Source organism: Mastigoproctus giganteus, chromosome 4, assembly GCF_048544385.1.
Source record: "Mastigoproctus giganteus isolate SK-2022 chromosome 4, ASM4854438v1, whole genome shotgun sequence".
Classification (NCBI taxonomy): domain Eukaryota; kingdom Metazoa; phylum Arthropoda; class Arachnida; order Uropygi; family Thelyphonidae; genus Mastigoproctus; species Mastigoproctus giganteus.
Genome location: NC_143578.1, coordinates 205,264,283 through 205,285,985, shown reverse-complemented (window position 1 = coordinate 205,285,985; position 21,703 = coordinate 205,264,283). Strand labels below are relative to the sequence as shown.

Genomic DNA, 21,703 nt, shown 5'->3' with positions numbered 1-21,703 from the left:
TGATTTAAAAATTTTGTTCTGAATGTCGAGTTTCCTTCCCATTTGCTCCAATCAATTAAAGGCAAATTAAAATCACCCATAATAAGACATTCACACTTACTTGCCCAATCCACAATCCATTTGCATGTAGAGGCTCTCATCATAATCTTCACAATCACCTGGCCTGTAGATTACTCCCACTCTCATTATACCTTTTTTTCCAACTATCTCACACCATGCAGATTCTATACTAGTGTAAGGTATATTGTTGTCATGCGGCACTAGGGGGAGCCCCATTACATCTCTGCATTGTTTTCTTTGTGGTTGTACCAGTTTGCTGGGAATGCCAGAGGTTTAAAAGTGTATGGATATTGTACCTGTGTAATGTCGTGTACCGTTGTTCATCTGGTCATTTAGCCTCAGGAGCCCAGCGTTGCCCCACCTTCACCCCATGGAGGCAGACCAAGAACCCAGTAGACTTAAGTTACTCTGGCAGGTCCTGCTGCGTAATTTTCTGAGATTTCAGTGGCTAGGGCCTAAAAAAAAAAAAAAAAAAAACTTATGTACATATACACATATAAGAACATACTTATATATGCACATATACACAACAGTGATACTAGTATATACTAGTGTAAAGTGTGTTATTGTCATACGGCACCAGGGGTTTCCCCTATCTCCACGTTGCTTTCATTGTGGGTGAACCAGTTTTCCGGGAAATGCCAGAGATTTAAAAGTGTGAGGGACTTGTTCATGTGTAGTGTCGTGTACCGTTGTTCATCTGGTCATTTAGCCGCTAGACCCCTGCTGAGGCCAACGTTGTCCCATGTACGCCCCGTGGAGGCAGATCAGGAACCCAGTAGACTGAGTTTTACTCTGGCAGGTCCTGCCGCTTATTTTCCTGAGATTTCGGCAGCTAGGACCTAAATATATATATATATTTAAAAAAATATAATAATAATAAATAAAAAAAATCCATTATGTTAGGTTAGTGCGATGCGCACACACGCACACACATATATACACATGTACAATTACATACACATATGCGTTGGCGTGGGGGTATGATTGCTAAGGTTGTTTTGCCGAATTATGGGCTCAAAGGATTTTTGGGACGTTAATTTTTGTTGTGTGGGGCTTTCGTTAGCGTAAAGATAGAGGTGGGAGGGAGACAGAAGGCTGGGGGTGTGAGAGACAGAAATATGGGACCAATAGGGTAGGTAGCCCCAGTTTTCAGTGAGGCATGCCCATTCCACTCCCCAAGGATGTGGGAATAAAAGGTAAAGGGGGTTAGGGTGCCCTCTTCAGGTCACCATCAGTCTGTTGGCAGTTATGCTGCTTTTTGTCTCTTCTCTGTTTTCAATGTTACTCATGGGGTAATCCCCATCCTAACGTCTCTTCCAGTTGTCAGCATTCCATTTGGTCGAGTCTGGTGTCCCGCAAATTTCAATTTTCTGTTTCATCTGGTAGCGCTTCTTGTCAGTCTCTGTGTTGATTGCTGTAGATTGCAATTATCATTTTTCTCCTGGCGAATAGATCCTGCGCAAGGAGGGAGACCACCCTGTATTCGTCCTCTGAGTCCAGGAAGTGGGATCCAATCCCTTCGGAAGGTATCTGATTCTTGTTATGAGAATCCCTCTGAGGTCCTCATATTGTGGACATTCATAAGCTATGTGGCTCCAGCTTTTGCTCTCCCCGCATGTACAGCTGGGATCGTCGGTGAGACCCAGCCCGAAAAGCTTTTCATTGTAGAGGCCATGTCCTGTTAACAGCCTTGTCATGTGGTACCCTGGGAAGTACCACACCGGTTGTTTTGGATATATCTTGCGGATGTCCAGTAGGAATTTTTTTGTCACTTCTCCCTTGGTGGTCTCAGTCCACCTTCTCTGCCAAAGGTTTAGGAGGTGGGTCTGTAACCTGACTTTTTCATTCTTTAGGCTGTTTGCTGGATCAGTCGTGTAGCCCTGGTGGGTGGCAGCCACTCCCCTGGACAGCAGGAACAGTAACCCTGCCTGGATAATCCCCAGATCCATTGGGAGCACTCCGGCAAGCACCTGCAGTGCTGGGGTGCTTATTGTGCTGCAAGCTCGCATTGTTGTGAGTAATATGGTCCTTTGGATCGTTTCAAGTGTTCGTCTGTTCACAACCAGTGCCACTTTGAGAAACCACACCACTGCTGCATAGGTGATTGCTGGTAGGAAAGTTGTTTTGTTTTTGAAACCCCAGTCCTTCTTTGTGATCCTGGTCTATACTAGTGTGCAAAATGTCTGAATTTGGGAAAGCTTTCATTGCGCTCAGGCTGCTTTTGATAAGAAGCATGACCCCATCACCCCTTCTATCTGCATGCTAACCTTCCTAAGTCCATTATACATACTGAACTGAAACTTATCATCCCCTATTTCCAGGTGGCATCACGTTTCTGTAAGCCCTATTATGTCAGTGTTACTCTCCCTAACCTTTCGAATTCATTCATTTTATTGATGACACTTCTGACATTACTGTATAAATAATTAAGACTTAGTGTTCTTTTATAGTTAACTACCTTGACACACCCCTTAAAGTTAGTTAAGCTCACTTCTCTGGCATTAGCTACCCACTCATTTGAAATGTTTCTGCCCTCAGAACACCTTGCAAATATGTTCTTTTGCAGTAACAACATTGTTTTGGGATGATTAGCAACATCCAAAACACTGCAAAACTCATGTATTGAAAGACCTCCCAGAAGACGACTTCCAGGGATGGAAGGAGTGCTGTGTAGGCAATATGTAACTTCCCAACAAAGCTACTTTGAAAAAGAGAGCCTTCAGTTGTAGAAAATTTTACAATAATTTTTGTTTTTTATAAAATCGGTCATTAATTTTGTGTTAGACTTAGACACAAATGTGCTTTGGGAAATATTGAAGGGATTTATCCTGAATGGGGGTGAGAGGCTAAAAGTGGATAATGAAAAAGACTTAGTGATATGATTCAACCTGACATGAATTTACCTTGCATTGTAAATAGGCAGCTAGGAAAGCATATACTCTTCTGTTTAAGGTTAATGTGACCTCTTGTGGTTGGGCGAAAGATATCATTATTCCTCTGTACAAGATGATGGTTAGACTGTATTTGGAGCATTTTATTTAGGTCTGGAGAACGTACTTAAAAAAAAAAAAAAAAAAGTAAGCTTCTGGATTGAGTTAAAAGATGGTGACCAGATTAGTGAACTATGCAAATTGATGCATATATTAAAAATGTCTTAGAAGGTGTGGACTGCTAAGTTTCGACAACTATGCATGTAAAGTGAGATCTAATTGAGGTGTATAAAGTGCTGAATGGGTTGAGTAAAAAACAAATGTGGAAGTCTATTTCCTTGTAGGTGAGACATGAACAGAGGACACAAAATATGAAATCTCAGGAAAAAATAACAGTAGACTGGATCTTATGAAATTCGCTTATGGGCGATGGTTTGTCGAACAGTAGAATAAATTGCCTCCCAAAGTGGTGGAAGTGTTGAGTCTGGGTAAATTAAATGGGAATAGTATTAAAAATTTTGTTTTGTTTTATTATTTTATTTTTATTATTATTGTTAATTTTATTTTACTTTATTTTCTTTTTTATTACTATTGTTAATTTTATTTTACTTTATTTTATTTTTTTGGCTGATGCAGAAAAAGTCTGCTTCCTGGTATTATTTGGCCTTGCTAATACTAAACAGGTATGAGGCATTGTTAAGAAAAGTTGCAAGCTAGGACTAAAATTAATAGCAACTAGAATTTTGTTCAGATGTGATAGCAGTGAATATATGACGAGATCTGTAGTTATTAATTGATCCCTGGAGAGACTGCAAGGCTCAGGGGGTAGAATTTTTTCAACATGACACTTGTTGATAGGAAGAATGGAATACACTTATAGACAAATGTTTTTGTTTATATGCTGGCATAACCACTATGTCAGAGGAGTTTACATTAAATATTTTGATTAATTACATAATTAATAACACTACCTGACAATTTTTTTTTTCATCATACCTCTGGAATAAAAGTTGGTTATTCTGAACAAAATTAATACCCTGATTATGAAAATATCAATCTTTTACTTCTGTCACATCTACATCAAAAGATATGCATTTTTTAAATTCCTTGTTTTTATACAATATCAGCATACATGGTTGTAATTATTACACACAATATTAGTATTAGTAACGGCCGCATGGTGCAAGAAAGCCTATGGCTTATGCTGCACCAGCCAAAAAAAAAAAAAAAAAAAAATGTTACTTAGACATGTTTCCCACTCAATGATTTCCTTTTATACTCCAGATTGCTTTCCTATTTAAGGAACCAACAGTAATCTCCCATCATGGTAGGGCGCCTCCATGGGCAGGAGCAGCAGTGCGTAGCACACGCTTCTTGATTAGACCGAGGTTCGAGCCCCTGACCACCAAATATTGAGGATGCGGATAGGTCAGGGAATGACCACCGCATATCCCCGGAGCAATATTGCCTTAGTTGCTAATGCTCCTAAAAACCAAATAACAAACAAACAAACAAACCATCATGGTAGAGTCCCAGCAACATTGGTATCGTTTTTCCATTGCAGATACGTCCTAGTGGAACCACTCTCCTTGTTCATCACTGACATCTGCTAAGTTTTCAGGAAAGAGATCCTGATGGGAATGAAGGAAATGCATTTTCAGTGACATTTGGCAACCCGTGTTCTTGTAACATTTCAGCAAGTTTTTCACCAATTGCTCATAGTTCTTTTCTTTTCTCTTTCCGAGGAATCCGTGTACCACAGCCTTGAAAGGGCTCGATGCGGCCAGTTCAACCTCATTCAGGTTTCTTTGAAATTCTTCATCTTTTAGGAGCGTTCTTATTTGAGAATCTATGAAAATTCCTTCCTTCAGCTTTGCATGAGATTAATTTGGAAACATTTGCAGTAAATATGCGAATCCTCTGCTTTCTTTATCCAGTGCCTTAGTGAAATTCTTAATCAGTCCAAGCTTGATGTGTAAAGGGGGAAGAAAAACCTTATGTGGATCAACCAGTGGAACACACTTTACATTGCTTTTGTCGGGAATATATTCATCTCTCTCTTGTCCCAGTATTATACGACGTAGTGTTTGGCTGTTGCATGACTATCCCACAAACACAGGAGACAACAGTATTTAGTGAAACCACCTTGCAACCCAACAAGCAGTCCAATCACTTTGAGATCACACAAATATTCCAACCATAGTCATTGTAATGTGTAGCAGCAAGAATCTGGGACATACTATTGTAAGTTTCTTTCAGGCCAACAGCATGAACAAGAGGAATTGATGGTAAAGTATTTCCATTATGAAGCAATACTGCTTTCAAACTTAAATTTGATGCATCAATGAACAAATGCCATTCAGAGGTATTGTGATCAATGTTCAGTTCGTGCATGAAACCAACAACGTATTTGCAGACACACATGTTGTTTTCCATTGCAAAATATCTTGAAAACTCTTCATTTCCCTTATGGTATATTGTAATGTTTGTACCTTTGGCAAATAAGTTTCACTGTTGTAGCCTGGATTTGAGTAATTCAGCCTTCTCGTTGGGTAAGCCCAAGTCTCTGATCAAGTCGCTTAATTCTTCTTGTTCAATGTAGTGTGGAGCCTTTTCTTTTTATGGCTTGTAGTCCAAATCATGTGAGGTACATGGTTCCGCAACATCCTTCTGGTAAAACATCTGGTAAAACAATTTATTCTGTGCTTTCATCGCTACTTCCAATATCCCAAGATTTTGGTGGCACAGGTAGTGGCAGTTCTTTACAATATGGCACTGGCCTAATTGCTGATGGGATATTTGGATATTTGATGTAGTGCTTGCTCTTTTTGGAAATACCCTTTATTTTTGTCATGCAGAAATAGCAGTCGTCGAAATGATTCTTGGGCTCGCACCACACCATAGGGAAAGCAAAAGGTGATGCTCTCAGCTTGCCATATAACCACAGCCTTCAGTTCATTGTACAAGTAATACAACAGATATGTGGAGCCCGATTTTTTTTCTTGGTCACCAATCTTGCAGCCGAAGTACAATGAATATGCAACTTTTGTGACATTGTATATTTTCTTCCTCTGAGTTTTTGGGATTAAGTGTCCACAAACATAGCACAAGTTGTCTGGGTGATTGACGCAAGTTGTGTGCTTTGTCTTCTCCATTTTAACAATGCATTAACCTAAAAACAGTAAAAGCAATTGGTAAATTTGAACAGAAGGTGAATTCTTGTAGCGTAGTTTATCATACACTATATATTGAACAGTTGAATGATGTAATAAAATTAATAAAACTACTGACTTGTCAGGAAAAGTGAATCAAAATATACTATATTGCAAGAACAGTAATGATGTACTTGCTTAACTTTTAGCCCAATAAACAAAACCAACCAAAAGTTAATTAGTTTAAAAATTGTATTTCCAACAGTAATGACATCTTTGTACAGAATCCAGTTATCTATCTATATCTTAAAACTGAGACGTGATAGGAAATTTTTATGATTGATTTTAAATTTCTGGTCATAAATCCCCATGTTTCTGATCATAAAACGTGACCAGAAACAACCATTGATTTGCTGGAAGTAAAAATCATGTTGGGTAGTGTAATTAATTAAAATAAATATATTTATCACTCATAGGCTTGAACCCTGGTCCATTCAACATGCATGTGCTTCTGCACCCCTACCCCCATGCCTCACCACTTATCTAGAGGAGGGTGCAAAAATATTTGCTGAAATTATCAAGGCAGTATTAGGAAGATTGAAAACTGCTAGTTTGGAGGTGACACAGAATAATACTTTAATAGCATCTGTAAGTGGATTCAGTTGATTCTTTGTGTTTTTATTTTGATACGCCTGGAAAGTAAGGTGGGAAGGAAATTAAAAGGTGTGCTGGAGTTCCCCATGTCACAAGAAATTATATGGGCTGTGATAAGAGTAACTCAGAGCACAAAAGTTTTATATATGTTTGCTTATACATTTATGCTAGGATCATAGTAAAGAAATTTCATGGATTTGAAGGTTTGTTAAAAATCGAATGCAGACGTTATAGGAATATCAGAACCATGGTTCTACTTTGACACAAGGGATGCAAAATTTGAATATGATGAGTACAATATGTATATAGAAAAGAAAGACAGGCCAGGAGAGGAGTTATATTAGCTACTGTGAAGTAGTCACAAAGGAGCTGGATGCAAAATAATTCTGACACACTATACAGGATGAGGTGGGGAAACAGGCGATTATAGAAACTCAGTAATTAAAGAATTTGTATTTGCCAAATTACAAATATGCCATCTTGAAGAACATAGCATGCTGTTTATTTTTTGAAGTTGATATCCTCAAGGTGACCTCCATCTCTACAGGCATTTTTCTAATCTTTCATGCATATTTCCCATGGTGCAGCATAGTATCTCCAAAGGAATTAAGGCAGTTGACTTACATATTTTTTCTTTTTACACTTCACTATTGTGCTAGTATTGAGAGAATACACCTTGCTTTTTAGCTATACATGTGTGAGAGAAATCAAGTGACATAAGGGGAAAAAAATCCATCAAGCACATACAACATGAAGGTAGACTGACATACTGATGAAATTGGCGGAAGGATTTTACACAATAACAATTAAAAAAAAAAATCCCCTGGCTTCTCCTAGAATGGTCTAAGTTTTCATGTTACTTTCTCTACTATTAAATGTTCAGCCAAGATTACTTTCCATTGAATGGGATTGAGTATGTTAGCCAACATCCCCAACCCCATGTGACAACTGTAACCCTTAATGAATCCTTTAATAATTGGTTACTTCGGTAACCAATGAGATTTGAACCCTGACAAATCTTCCAGTGAGTTACAAGTAGTAACTCCACTATCCTGTCATGGAGGACTACTTATGAAGATTAAGGAAAAATTTTTTTCTGACGTTGTGTTAATGATATTGCTTTGCATATATGTTCTTAAACTGTATGATTTTTATATTACTCATTAAATTCATTTAAATTTGAAAGAAATAGTTTTTATTCTCCTCAGCATTAATATTTAATCTTGTAGGTTTGTTTATTCCATGTTTGGAAAACATTGAAAACTTGAAGAAATTTTGTCTAGAGAAAGGAATAATGATGATAACAGAATCAAAACGTGGTAAGATTCAGATTTTCTTTTTTTTTTTTTTTTTTGCTGAAAACTGTTACATACTTAATTTACTAATATTATCAAGTCCAAGTTATAGGCCACATGTCAATGAAATATCACTTTCTTTGTCTATTCCAGATTGATATTAATTATAGGTTTCTGGTTACTGCATTTTATTAATCTAATATTAAAAATAATGATAATAATTTAATATAATCTATATTAATATAATGATGGTAATCTGTTGGGTTAAGTGATTATAAAAAAGTATAGATGAAAGAATTTTAAAACTCATGAGATGCAAATTTATTCAAAAAAACCAACCTCATTCATTCCGAAATGAGGAATTTCATTTAATTTTCTGCTTTGAAACTTAAATGAAAACCAATTATAAACAGAACTTAATATACTTAATGATGAAATCTGAAAGGAGTTACTTCTTGAAGATAATTCTTTTTGTAGCAATGAGAAAAACCACTTTTTGACTCTATCCATTTTCAGTTGTTATTTATGGGAGAATAAAATGGTAGTTTATGTTGTGGAGCAGCCATATATTTTTGGGTGACACTGTTCAGTTAAGTGAGGTGGGGAGGTTGAGACATGGGTAAGGAAGAAGCCTACTCATTAAGGACAGTTCATCCTTAGAGCATAAAAATATATTCTACAAATGCAAGTATATAATGCAATAAATTATTGTACACAAGAAGACTATTTAGAACTTAATTACAGTACATTGCTATAGCATTGTATGCAAGATCTTATTCCTCCTCCTCCCTGATAAATGAAATTTTAACATCTTACTAAAAAGAAAAGCTATTACAACAAATTAATAACTACTCTACATATTCTACATATTAATGTTTAAAACTGAGAATGCATTTTCACTTAGAATTTGTTGTGAACAGCATTATAATGGTGGGAAAAAATTAAGGACATTTTCTGTAATACAGATATAAAATTAGTCATGTTATTCAAAAACCTACTCAATTTTTAAAAATCCTAATTAAGTTAATTATGAAAATGAATGACTTAAACAGTATAGGCTAATTGCCAAGCAAAATGTATTGGATCATCATCTGTGAGATATGGTCATTCAGACATATCAAACATATGCATATTATCACAAATATAGTTTTTAAAATGAAGGACAAACTGAACTCTGAGGCTGGCTGCTGTGCAGCCAGATGCATGGGTATGCTCCAGTGTTGAGGTTGGTAGCTGATACTTGATGGGTCTCCTGATTTAATTTCTTTTGGGGCAGTGATTCTTCTGTAATTCAAGCAGTCAACTTCATCTCTCAAAATGCTAAATACCTGTTTAATTCTCTCTTTCTCTACCACCCAAAAAGACATTTTCTGTGTCATTATATCAGCTACAGTTAGGTCTGCATACTTACTTGAGTCAGTCTAATGGGACATACATACTGGGAAAATAAAAATGAGAGTAAGTTTATGTTATAGGCCAAATGACTGTTATAAGTAATATCCCATCATTGTAGGGGGGGGGGGTTATTTTCCAAGATATGGATTGGAACTTGCGGATTGGTTATTCATACAGTAGCAGAATATTTCTGGATTTACTCAAGTGCTGTTTTTCTATATCAGCATGTTAGACACAAAACAAGAGAAAGCAAAAGCAATACTCTTCATCTTATTTTCAGCAGTGACCATTCACATATTAAGACTTTCCAGGTAAATCCCATATATCAATATGGGATTTATTTAAAGATATAGCTACCTTTGAGTATAAAAGAAAGGTAAGTCACTTTTGCATAGGTGATTACATACTTGCCAACTCTCCGAATTTACAGAATCTCTTTTTTGTCCCATTTTGACCTCTTCTCCATCTCACCATCATAACAGTTTTTATTGATCTTTTTGTAGAAAAGATTGGAAACTATGGCCTTTCCATTAAATTTGTAGTCTTAAAAATTTTGTGAATTTCAACTTATTTTTGTTAATGAATTGCTCATCAGGTGTTCTAATCTGTGTAGCAATTTTCAACATTAATATGTGGAAACTAAGAAGTTTCTACATATTAATGTTTAAAACTGAAAATACATTTTCACTTAGAATTTGTTGTTAACAGCATCAGTTGATTCCACCGAAAATTATTTCAAACTTTTTAAGACCATTGTGGTTTGCTTTGCAAAAGAAAATCTCTTTTCTTTACACATTTATTGTCCACAGTAGTTATTCTTTAAAATAATCCCATTATTAAAATAAGTGATAGCCAATGCCCTATCTCTTAGTAATGCTCTCTTTACTAAGAGATAGGAGGAGACTATTTTTGACAGCTGCTAAACAGACTTTTTTTTTATTATTTAAAATTTGTTTAGTTATCTTTTTGTTACAAATTATTAGTGCAGTATATTTGCATATCTCAGATAAAGTTGATAAAATTGTTTCTTATTTAGCCTTGGAAATTACTCAAAAATGAGAGTCGAAGTAAGAGAGAATGTCACCATTGTCCATTGTGGATACCATTGTATAAGAACAATATAAATGCTACTTAATATACTCTTATGTAATTCCATAGGAGTACAATTAATTTTGAGAAGCATTTTTATTAAGTCTGTAAACTAAAATTATATCAATATGAATGTGATTTTACAACATATCTGTATAACGTAATATAATGTAATTTTATAATGTAGTAAGTAATACTGTTACATTGCTTGCTAATAGTGTAGTTGAGGTGTATAAAGGCTGGAATGCACCTGAGGGGGCATAAATCAAATTGAGGAAAGTCAGTTGTAGAATAGATGTGTAGAAATTTGCCTCTAGCCAGAGGGTGGTTAATTGCTGGAACAAACTGCCATCTGTTGTTGTGGAAGTTGACAACTTAATTAAATTCAAGGCTGAAGTAGACAAACTTTTGGAGTGAATGGATGGGTGAATCAGGAGTGTTTTTTTTTTTTTGACTGATGCTATAAACTTACTTTCTTGCATCATATGCTTCCACTAATGCTAATTATTGGGCTTGTGCATCTTTCAGTTTAGTGTGGCATTTTTAACTTAAATTTAAGCTAAATTCATGCCTTAGACTACAGCAGAAAAACAAAACACTCAACCTGATTGTAATGCTTTTGGCTTGAGAGAGAGAATTGCTAAGGGCAATTTTCCATATATCAGGGTTTTATAATTTGAATTGCATATTTGCAAAGCCATCTGTAGCAGGATGTGATACAGCAAGGAGGTTGCTTTTGTGTTTTTGATGCAATGATTGCAAGGTGATTAAGTGCAAATTCGGCATTCTGCTAAGCATTAGCAGAATGCTGAATTTTCATTAGCTTTAGCAGCTGCATATGATGCAAAAAAGCAAACTTATACAGCATCAACCAAAAAAAAAAAAAAAACCTTCCCATTTCACCCATCGATTGGAATGCTTTGGATATAGTGGCATAGTGTTTAGGGTAAGGTGCCTCCTGTGGTCTCCCACAACTGCACCATCTTGTGAAGTATACAGGACGCTGTAGTAAATGCCAGAAATGTGTGTGGCATGCTGTATGTGTATAGTATTGTGTTTGGTTCTGTTGTTACTCTGGCTTCTGGCCGCGGGGCTTCTAATGGGATCCTACGTTGCCCGCCCCCACCACTGGGAGGTGAGCCAGGCTGCCCATGATATTCTGGCTGGCCTCTGGCAGGGTCGCTTGAGCTTCCTGACAGAGGCCACAAAAAAAAAAAAAAAAAAATTGTTGAAGGGAGTTCACAGGGAATAAGAGAGGAGGAGGTCAGACCGTGGGGTGAAAGAAAGTTGGACTAATAGTGAAGACAATCCACCATGGATTTAGGCAAAGTAAGGGTAGGGAAGGGGATTAAAAGTCGCAGGAGCAGTGCCCCTGTGTATTGATCTAGCACTCAGTTGAGTGCCAGCAGTGATCCCGTACCCTAAATTGGGTGCCAGCATGAATCCTGCCCATAAAGGGTTTGCAGTATTGTTTCTGTAGCACAGATTTACATTTATCCTACCCCCCGAAGGAGTTAGCAGGGAGTGGGGAGTATTCTGGACTGTCTTAGAAGCGGTGAGCTTGGCACACCTTGTGGTGAAGACAGCGCGGGCAAATTGAGTGAACACTATATATTTATCTCCGTCATTTAGTAGATCTTGCTCCTGATTGCGGGGAGTTCCTCGGATTATTGTTAGCAGTTGTAACCATTGGTTTTCATAGGAGGGGCACTCATACATAACGTGTGCCCAGGACTCCTCATCTCCACAATTGCAAAAGGGATGTGGTTCGATACCCATAGAGTTGAGTTTTTGCTGGAATGATCTATGTCCTCTTAATTAAAAGGCTGCTTGCAATCCAGGTGAGTACCAGGGAGGAGGCTTGGGAAAGGCAAAGCTGACTGAGGGAAAGAACTTCTTGGTTATTTCTCCTTTGTGGTTTGAATTCCAGTATTCCTGCCAGAGCCTGCAAGTGATCTGAGATTCGTCTTTCTTCCTGTTTGTGGTCATTTGTCAGGTCCAGTTGGAAATTAAGTAGCTGTGTAGACATGCCTTTTTTCAGACGATGGAAAAGGCCTCTTTTGGCAACTTCAAGGTATAGGGGCATATACCCTGCGATGATTTGGAGTGCAGGGGTGCTGACAGTGCAGCACGCCCTGGTTACCGATAGAAGCATAAATTGCTGTATAGAGTCTAGCTTGCATTTGTTTCGCTCCAGTGCAACTTTGTTGCATCAGACAAGCACTGTAACTGACAATCGGAACAAAAACTGCTTTGTAAATTAGGGAGAGGGCTTTGTCTTTTAGGCCCCAATCTGCTCTACTGATTCTTCTAATCATAGCTGCATATTTCTGTATCTTGATTGCTCGGTATTTCAAGTGAGGATAGAAGGTTAGTTTGGTGTCAGTGTAGATGCCTAGGTATTTAAATTCCTCGTAGAGGTGAATTGGAATATTATTAATCTTCATAACTAGTGGTCTGCGTATCTGGAGTTTCCTCTTCAATAAGGTCGACACCATCTTCTCACCAGAGAAAGAAAGTTGATGTGTTCTGGCTCAACTCTGGAGGCGTCCCAAAGCCACATTGGCCTTAACCTCCAAGGCGGCTCTAGTGTCGGACTGAATGACGAGAACAAGATCGTCCCCAGGAACTCATCTAAAACAGTGGACCAAAAATCAATCCGACAATCCCCAGGAACTCATCCAAGACAGTGGACCATAGATCAATCCGACAATCCCCAGGAACTCATCCAAGAAATGGTCCCAGAACAGAGCACTTGGAACAACCCTGGAAGACAATTCTTGTGACTGTTTGAAATTGAATGCTTTGGATAATTGGAATGCCTTTGCTTTGAGAGAGAATTGCTAAGGCCAATTCTCCAATTTTATAATTTGCACTGCATATTTGCAAAGCCATCTATAGCAGGATGTGATACAGCAAGGAGGATGCTTTTGTGTTTTTGATGCAAAGAGTGCAAGGTGATTAAGTTCTAATTCAGCATTCTGCAAAGCATTAGCAGAATGCTGAATTTTCATTAGTGTTAGCAGCAGCATATGATGCAAGAAAGCAAACTTATGTAGCATCAACCAAAAAAAAAAAAAAAAACCCTTCCCATTTCACCCATTGATTTGCTCAAAAAGTTTGTCCAGTTCTTCCTTGAATTTACTTAAGCTATCAACTTCCACAACAACAAAAGATGGAAGTTTATTCCAGCAATCAACTACCCACTGAATAAAGGCAAATTTTTGCACCTCTATTCTACAACTATCTTTCCTCAATTTGAGTTTATGCCTTGCTCAGATTTCTTAATCTGAGCAAGAGGAAGAATCCCATCAGCGTTGAGCCTACTTAAACCATTCAAGGCCTTATACACTTCAATCAGACCACCTTGCAAGTGCCTAGTCTCCAGAAGCTGCAATTTGCAGAACTTAAGCCTTTTCTGGTAAGAGCACCCCTTTGTTCCCATCACCAGTCCTCTTGACCTTTTCTCTACTCATTCTGGCAACTCTACATCCTTCCTAAAATGAGCTCTTCAGATCTGTACGCAGTACCCAAGGTGTGACATGACCATTGCTTTATACAGAGGGAAATCACCTCCTTATACGTTTCCTGTATATCATTGACAAGACACCATGACCCACTCTGGCCGCCTGTCTGCACTGCTCAGAAAACTTCATATCTGTCTGCACAATTACTCCCAGGTCTTTTTTATTCTCCACTACCCTGAGTGTAGTACCACACAGTTGGTACGTTACTCTGGGGGGTTACTTCTACCCATATACAGTACTTTGCATTTGTCAATGTTAAACTTCAGTTGCCACTTCTCAGCCCATCTGCCCAACTTTCCTAGATCCTGTTGCAGTAGTGTACTGCCATTACTGTCATTAACCTTTGTATCATCTACCATCTTTGCAGTCTTCTGCCAGTTGCCAACTGCAATCATCTGCCATCTTTGTATCATCTGCACAATTCGACATTAAGCCTGATATACCTTTGTCAATATCAATATCATTGATAAATATACAAAACAACAATGAGCCCAACCTTGGGGGCCTCCACTAATAACATTAGTCCACGAAGAGCAGTGTCCATTGATTACCACTCTGTCTTCTACCACTCAACCATCACTTTATCCATTGTAACAATTTGCCCTTAATGCCATACTGCTAATTTGTGCAGTAGTCTCCCATGTGCAACAGTATCAAAAGCTTTCCTCAAATCCAAGTATATGACATCAAAATTATTTTTTGCATTAGTATCCAATCAAATTGGAACAGAAGTTAAACTAGCAGATGTATAATTACTGGTGTCACCCTTTGATCCCCTTTGTGAATTGGGGATGCATTTGCATCTCTCCACTCTGTGGGTATCTCCTCTGAATTCAAGGATGCTCTCATAATTATAGCTAACTGTTTTCTTACTTCCTTTGCTGCCTCCTTTGATAAAACTAGATAGATCCCATCTGTCCCAGGTTCCTTTCTTACGTTTAACTTCAATTTCTCCTCCACCTTTGCTCTCAGTTATTACAAAATCGTTTAGCTCCCTGTTAGAGTTTAATAAGCTTCTGTCCTCCACTTCCCTTCAGAATTTCTCATGTGTGAATGTAGATGCAAAACACTCATTCAGTTTGTCAGCTATCTGAGTGGGATCATTAATAAATTGATTGAGGTGTATAAGGCCATGAATGGTTTGAGCAGGCTCAGTGCTGATGGGATTCTTCCTCTTGCTCAGATTGCAAACCTAATAGGGCATAAACTCAAATTTAGGAAAGACAGACAGTTGTAGAAAAGATGTGCAGAAATTTGCCTTTAGCCAGCAGATAGTTGATTGCTGGAACAAACTTCCATTTCTGTGAAAAAACTTTTGGTGTGACTGGATGGGTGAAATGGGAAGGTTTTTTATTTTTTGGTTAATGCTGTATAAGCTTGCTTTCTTGCATTATATGCCTCTACTAATGCTATCAGTTGAATCATTGATATCAAGTGGACCAATCTGATTCATCCCCTTCCTTCTAGAGTTTATATAAATAAAGAAGTCATTGCTGTTTGTCTTTGCATCCTTTGCCAAAGATTTCTCATAATCTGCCTTCACTTTGCTTACCTAAGCTCCTTTTTTGATTACAGAGTAGCTTATATCTACCATAGGGCTTCTGTATTCCTTGAAAATTTATATGTATCCCATGCATTTTTATTCTCTGCCATGAGTGTCATTAGTTCACCTGACATTCATTTGGGCCTAAACCTTGAGTAGTATTTCTTAGTTGTTATGAAAAGCCTACCAGCTTCCAAGATTAATTCTTTGAATGCTTCCCATTTCAAATTTGCTGTTTGTAATGCCATCAGTTGGTCCCACTGTAAAAATTTAAAAACTGTCTAAGACCACTGTAGTCACCTTTACGAAAGCAAAAACCCTTCCATTTACTCCTGATGGTAGTTACATCTTTAAGTAAATCCCACATTAGTACACTGTGATCGCTGCCACCTAGTGGTTTCTTTATGTGCAAATTCTTAATGCATGTATAAGCACTGCTGATAATCAGATCAAGAGTATATATGTTAGCTCGAAGAACAGGATTGATGCCTCCTTGAAGAATTAAAATGAAAACCCATCAAATTCATCTCCCAACTCATTGGTTGTGCCTACACTGTAGAATCTCCAATGTCAAAAAATGCTAGTCCCACTAGAAGTATTACACTGGTCGGCAAAAACAAAATAAAAATAAATCATTTTTTTTGCTCCCCGTGAAAATTCATGGTGATTCTTGTATATTTCACGTTGCTGAATTCAAACACGGCAACCATATTGCTGTAATACCCACGAATTGTAAGGTAGAAGGGATTAAATTCAAAAAGTTCCTAGTCAAAAAATTTTTCATATATTTTAAGAAAATGTTACATATAGTACTAAATATTGAACAATATGTCTATTAACCTTATTCTATTTTGAGAAATACTTATATGATAACAAAACACTTATTTTGTCATGTTTTGCCTTTTATAATCATTCATTGGTATCTACCATACGAGATTTCAACAGAAGTCTGCTAACATATTTGGGCTCCATTTTCCCTGGTATCTTTTTTTTCCATTTGAGAAATATCTTGGTGAAACTTTTCACCGTCTTCATTGGAGACTTCTCCCAAGTTTTCAGGAAAAAAAGTTTAAATGGGAATGTAGGAAATGAAGATTTAACAACAGGTCTTGGTTTTCAGTCATTAACCTACAATATTTGAAAACTGAGGGTGATGAGAACTTTTACGCACATATCTGAGTTTTTTTTAAACATATTTCCTATTAAAATCTGTTGAAATTATTTCAGGTAGGAACTTGATGCTGAACAGTGTTATTAGTTTCTCTTTTGCTAGTAGGCTAATGGGAATAAAATGTATGTCACTTATTGTGATTATGGATAATGTTAACATTTTTATGAAGTCTCACAGGTATACTCTAATACTGATGAGACTCATGGCAGTGAAGAAAAATGCATAGGTTGTATATATAAATTATTAGGTGATACAGATACCTACAGTAGATAAAGAATAAACTAGTTTGCAATTAAGTCACAAAGGAGGTTAGGCAAGCTAAGGCAGATTGCGAGAGGTCTCTGAAAGAGAATGCAAAGAAAAGAAGCAAAAACTTCTTTACTTAGGTAAACAATAGAAGGAAGGAGTTGTATCACATTGGTCCACTAGATATGAATTTATTAACAGTTGATGATCCTGCTCAGGTTGCTGATAAAATGAATAGGTATTTTGCTTCTACGTTCACACGAAGAAGTTTATAGAAATGGGGATGCCAGAAATAAGTCATTATGGTAAGTAGCTGAATGATTTTGTGACAATTGAGAGGAATATGGAGGAGAAATCGTTAAAGCTAAACATAAAAAAGGTGGATGGGATCAATTTTCCAGCTGTACAACCCCAGGGGCTCACATCTGTTGAGTATGGGCTTTTTTTAATTTTTTTTTTACATCATAACCCCAAACACGAGAGGTATTAGAGCCTATAGTACTTAGTACCGTGCCGTGCTTGGGTTGGTGGTTGAGAAGATGAAAGAAGATATTTGTTGACATTAGACTTGAACTTCTGTAGACTGTAATTTTCAGGAAATACGTATGAAGGAAGGTTGTTCCAGAAAATGGCAGTTGAATGAATAAACGTGTTTGAACTGTTTTGAAAGAGAGAGCAGGAATTATAGAAGCCAATTCAGAAGAACAGTGCTCATGGAAGTATCTGTAGAAAAGACATGCAGCAGAAACAGTACGTCTATGAGACAGAGAGTGGACAGACTCTGTTAGAGAGGAGTCATTAATTAACCTAACTGCCCTCTTCTGAATGGAATCTAGAAGCCTGAGAGAGATTTTGGGGGGCAACGCCCCAGATGTGGGAACAATATTCCATGGTAGGGTGGATTTGCGATTTGTACAGAATGAACAGCTGTTTGGAAGAAAAGTAACGCCAAGAGCGAAAGAGAAAACCAAGTTTTTTAGATGCAGAGGAGGCAATATTTGTAATATGCTTGTGCCAAGAGAGATTAGAAGTTAAGAGTAATCCCCAAAAGAGATATATCATTTTGCCTAGAGATCGGAGTGTCACCAAATATAAGCATAGGAGCAGAAGAATCCTTATTGCGAGATATAAGACAAGACTGAGTTTTACAAGGATTAAAATCAACCAAGTTGTCTTTGCCCCACTGGAGAATTATCTGGAGATCAGCATTTAAGGAATTGGTAGTGGATATTCGAGAAGTTGAAGCTGATTGAGCAGGGCAAGGTTTTTCAAAATGGAAAGTGGAATGCAATGTGCTATCATCGGCAGAACTATGGATAGGATTTCCAATCAATGGAAGAAGGTCATTAATATACAATAGGAAAAGAGTGGGGGAAAGAACTGAAGCTTGGGGGACACCAGCATTAGTGGAGAAGTTAGAAGACAGCCATCTACCATCACCTTCAGTGAGCGATCAGAGAGAAAACTAGATAACCAATTACAAAAAACAGTTGGCAAACCATAAGATGGAAGCTTGTTTAGAAGACCTTTATGCCAAACACGATCGAAAGCCTTTGAGATGCCAAGAGCAACTGCTTGTGTTTCACCAAACTTTTTCATTGAATTTGCCCATAAATGGGTAACATAAGCCAGAATATCACCAGTGGATCGACACTGACGGAATCCATACTGGCGATCGTTGATCAGACAGAAGGTTTCTACGTAGTTTAAGAGTTGGCAGTTAATTGATTTCTCCATTACTTTAGAAAGAGTAGAAGTAATTGCAATGGGATGATAATTAGATGGGAAGGACTTGTCATTATTTTTAGGAACTGGCTGGGTATGAGCAAATTTCCAAGCAGAAGAAAAATACCTTTGGAATAAGAAAGTGAAAAAAGGCGGCAAAGAACAGGAGTAAGTTCAGGAGCACAGGTTTTGAGAACAAGTGGAGAAATACCATCAGAATCTGGAGCTTTCTTAGCATCAAGATTAGTCAAAATCCTTGAGATTAGAACTGGGACCACGTATATTTGTGAAATGAATTAGGAAGTGCTCAGGAGGTTTAGATCTTTTCACAGATAAGCTTACTCTTTTAATTTGACAATTCACGGTGTATTCAACAGTAAGAAAAAGTGGGTGGGACATGCTGTATTAAGTAATGAAATTTTTGGATACGGCGTACACATGGTAAGAATATACCCAGATCCTTGACATAATGTGGCCTCCATGATGCTCCCCGCATACACACTACTAGGACTCCCTCCAGTCACTATCTGGCAGAGTAGAGGTAGCAAGATTATACACTAGCTGATCTGGAAGCCTCCTAAAGAGTTACCAATAGGTTCGGTCCGGTGTACTAACTAGCGGCTGGCCTGCGAATACCGTTTTAGAGCTGTACCATCGAAATGTAAGGAGGATTGGATCTCGCCACGATGCCCTTCATAACCTCAACAGTCATCAATCATACTGCATGATGGAAGAGATGGGGAAGGGTTGACCGGAACTTAGCTCTAGAGACTAAACATGGGTTCCACCACTTCAAGCCTCCAATAAGCAAAGTGGTGGTATTTCACCGGTTGATGAGAGTCATCTACCACCTAGTACTGCCTGGTAACATTTATAGTCTTCTTATTCAGCACCATTAAGATAAAAGCCAGTTTTAGCATATCAAAAATGCAATCTGGCCATCATTAGTAACATTCAGGATACACTGACAACACACAGATGTGTGGATTCAGATGGACTTCTGGAAATGGAAAACAACAACCCTTGAGCTGTTTTGAACTTTTTGTCTTGAACTCCTGATCCTAAAACTACACTAATTCACAAGAGTCTAGTTTCAAGATCTTGATCATTATTTTGAGTAGAGTCCTGGGTAAGCTTCTGGAAATGTCTCTTGCACTGCAATTCTCATAAGGATGAAGAGGAAGATAATTTGTTTACAGTTGGCTAATCCCAGCAATGGTTTTTACCTGTATTGAAGGTAGACTTTTTTTTTTTTAATCAATAATACTGCATCCAGTCTGTTCAACCTTTGATATCAGTGACTTCAAGGACCAACCTAAACAAGAATCCTTACTTTTCTTCATTCTTCACTCTTTAATCAAATTCTATGTATATACCCCAATAAACTTTGAACTTTCTTGCAAATTGTAAATAAGCATTAATTAATTGTTGTAATGTGGATCTTCTCAAAACGATCCACATTACAACAAAAAAGATTCTCAAAAAGATCCACATTACAACAATTAATTAATGCTTATTTACAATTTTCAAGAAAGTTCAAAGTTTATTGTGGTATATACATAGAATTTGATTAAAACACACTACCACATATTAATAATGTACCACATGGTGGACTCTTTCACCGGGAAATTTCATGATATTTGAAGACAGGAAAATGATTGATAACATTTATATTCTATATGCTTTGTGGCACACATTTTGTCAACATTAAGGTGCAGTAAACTGCACGGTGCAATAAGTATTTGCTGGGGAAAAAACCCACTGAAGCCATTCCAAGTTGCTAATTTGGCAGACCACTGCATATTACAGGTATTGTAATTTGCATATCCATCACTGGGACAGTACTCTGAATTTTCTGGAGAATCACTAAGCTTTAATCATCATTATTGAGAGGGCCACCAGATGGCACCACTTTCTGCCCCAGACTGCTTCAACATTGGGGAAAAGGTTGGATGAGGCAACTTTTGTGATTTTTTTTTCTTTTTTTCCCTCACAATGTGGACCTGAGATTCAAACTCAGGTCCACACATTAGTTATTATTATTATCATCATCATCATTATTAGTAACAAATAATGCAAGAAAATAAACTTATACAGCTTTAGCTAAAAAAAAAAACACCCAAAACTTTGCACTTCACCTGCCCATCACTGCAAAGATTTTATATAGTTCTTCCTTGAATTTATACCGACTATCCACCTCAATAACACTAGATGGAAATTTGTCCCAACAATCAATCACCCTCTGACTGAAAGCAAATTTCCACCATTCTTCCTTCAGTGTGTGTGTGTGTGTGTGTGTGTGTGTGTGGAGGAAGGATTCCATTAGAATGATTTTACTTAATCCATATAAGGCCTTACACACACATAATCCAACCTCCTTGCAGACACCTAGTCTCCAGACACAGCTATTTGCAAAACTGAAGCCTATCCAAGTAAAAGCATCCTTTTTCTCCTCTCATCAACCTTTTGCTGTTCTCTGCACCCATTCCAACAGATACCCATCCTTCCTAAAATGAGGCTCCAAGCCTTATGCAGTACACAAGATGTGGCTAACCATTACCTTACACGATATTATCACCTTATCCCTACTGAAAAAATTCCTGTATATCATTGAAAAAACCCCGAGCCATCCTGGCAGCCTGTTTGCACTGCTCAGAGAAATTCATATCCACACATTTACCCCCAGGTCTTTTTCATTCTCCACTGCCCTGAGTGTGGTACCACACAACTGGTACATTAATCTTGGATAACTGCTCCCCATATGACATACCTTGCATTTATCAATATTAAACTTCAATTTAATTCACTTCTCAGCATATCTGCCTATTTTGTCAAGATCATGTTGCAGTAGCATACTTTGATTACTGTGATTAACTGCTCTGCCAAACTTTGTCATCTCCACACTTAGAGATT

At 37.6% G+C, this 21,703-nt stretch overlaps 1 protein-coding gene across 1 annotated transcript in view; it reads left to right on the top strand.

The window, feature by feature from the left end:
• LOC150087339 (uncharacterized) overlaps positions 1-21,703 on the top strand; it is a 353,008-nt gene that overhangs the window by 13,616 nt on the left and 317,689 nt on the right. Inside the window, exon 3 of the mRNA XM_090372447.1 lies at positions 8,029-8,118. Within this exon, the coding sequence (XP_090228573.1) occupies positions 8,029-8,118 (90 nt within the window). The remainder of the gene's footprint in view (positions 1-8,028; positions 8,119-21,703) is intronic.